Source organism: Gaeumannomyces tritici, assembly GCF_000145635.1.
Source record: "Gaeumannomyces tritici R3-111a-1 unplaced genomic scaffold supercont2.245, whole genome shotgun sequence".
In the NCBI taxonomy this organism is placed as follows: Eukaryota; Fungi; Ascomycota; class Sordariomycetes; order Magnaporthales; family Magnaporthaceae; genus Gaeumannomyces; species Gaeumannomyces tritici.
In genome coordinates, this window is record NW_008804789.1 from 1,463 (window position 1) to 2,741 (window position 1,279).

Consider the following 1,279-nt stretch of genomic DNA (forward strand, 5'->3'; position numbering starts at 1 on the left):
AGGCTTGCTTACACATTCTAACAAACCGCTTCCGTACGGCCAAGATCCCATGCATAACTGCATACAATTTTTTTTAAAAAAATACAGCCCAGGCTTCCCGTCTCCGTCCCGCGCTCTCCGCTCGGTTTGTCTCCTAGCTTTCGCCGACGGGTCTTGGAGGGGACCGAACGAGATCACTCCCCCTCCCTCTCCAAAAAAAAAGAAAAACAAACCTCGCTTTCAGGGCTCCTTTGCCCTGGTGGCGCCGGCTACCGGCTTGTTGTCTTCGGGATGATGCTCAACGTCTACACCGTCTTCGTGGGCCCTAAGCCACTGCTCAAGCCGGACAGGGGGTCCTGGCATCTCCGGGTAATTCTGGTGGTACTGTTTAAGGTGAGGGCTTCCCTTAAATCCCTCGGCGTGGTACCACGTTTCGTCGGTTTCCCAGCCGACCCATTTGGCCCGATATTGAAGCTTCTTATAGTTGGTGCGTGAAGCCAGTATCTCCTCAACCTCCCATTCCTTCTCATTTGCGGGCGTGGGAACACTCGCTTTTGATGCGGGGCTTTGACCTGCCAGGTGGTATCTTTTAGCCGGCGGCCTTCGTTGTTGGTGGCGAGGTGAAGCGTTTTTGCATTCGTGATCCGGGCAACGGCCTTGGCTAAACTCGAGCTGATACTTCGTTTCGCCGTTAACCGTCGCAAATTTAAGGACCGCATCTTGGAGTGACCATTCCTTAGGCCCTGTTCGGTGGTAGCGGTTTTCAAGTTTTTTGGCACCCCTACCGGTTTGTGGATATAGAATAAGCTCGTGGGGCCTCGCCCGGGGTAAGTCAGAGACCCCTGTTCCGCACCACCCCTGTTCTGCACCACTCAATTTTAGGCGCACGCACATGATAACACCACCTTTCGACGCCAAAATTACAGCATTTTCAGCCCACAACGATGCAGTCCTGTACCTCCCCCTCATCAGATTCTTCTGCTGATTCTGATGATATACTTTCAACCTCCTCAAGCCCCTCCCTTTGTCTATAAATCTGGCGCCCGGAAAGAAAGGTCTCATTAGGGTCCGGATGTAACGACTTGCGCTTCCGGGGGCGGGCAGCCTCCAACTGGGCCTCTAAAGAGCTGATTTTTCGCTGATAATCAGCTATCTCGAGGTCTTTCAGGGCAAACCCCTTACGGATCTTCCGGAGGAAAAGCCTCTTTGTGGGGGTGGCCTGGATTGTAGAGGTGAAATCCTCCATTTGGGAGGCCAACTCCCGGCTTTTGGTGGGAGTTTTCCAGGCCCTCTGGCAGGT

At 53.6% G+C, this 1,279-nt stretch overlaps 1 protein-coding gene across 1 annotated transcript; it reads right to left on the reverse strand.

The window, feature by feature from the left end:
- Nucleotides 1-219: 219 nt before the first annotated feature.
- GGTG_14317 (hypothetical protein) lies at nt 220-1,225 on the reverse strand (the record flags this gene model as incomplete). The annotated part of the gene is made up of 2 exons (XM_009232244.1): nt 220-884; nt 979-1,225. The coding sequence occupies 2 exons, from the start codon at nt 1,223-1,225 to the stop codon at nt 220-222; spliced, it is 912 nt and encodes a 303-aa protein (XP_009230508.1).
- Between the last annotated feature and the right edge of the window lie 54 nt (nt 1,226-1,279).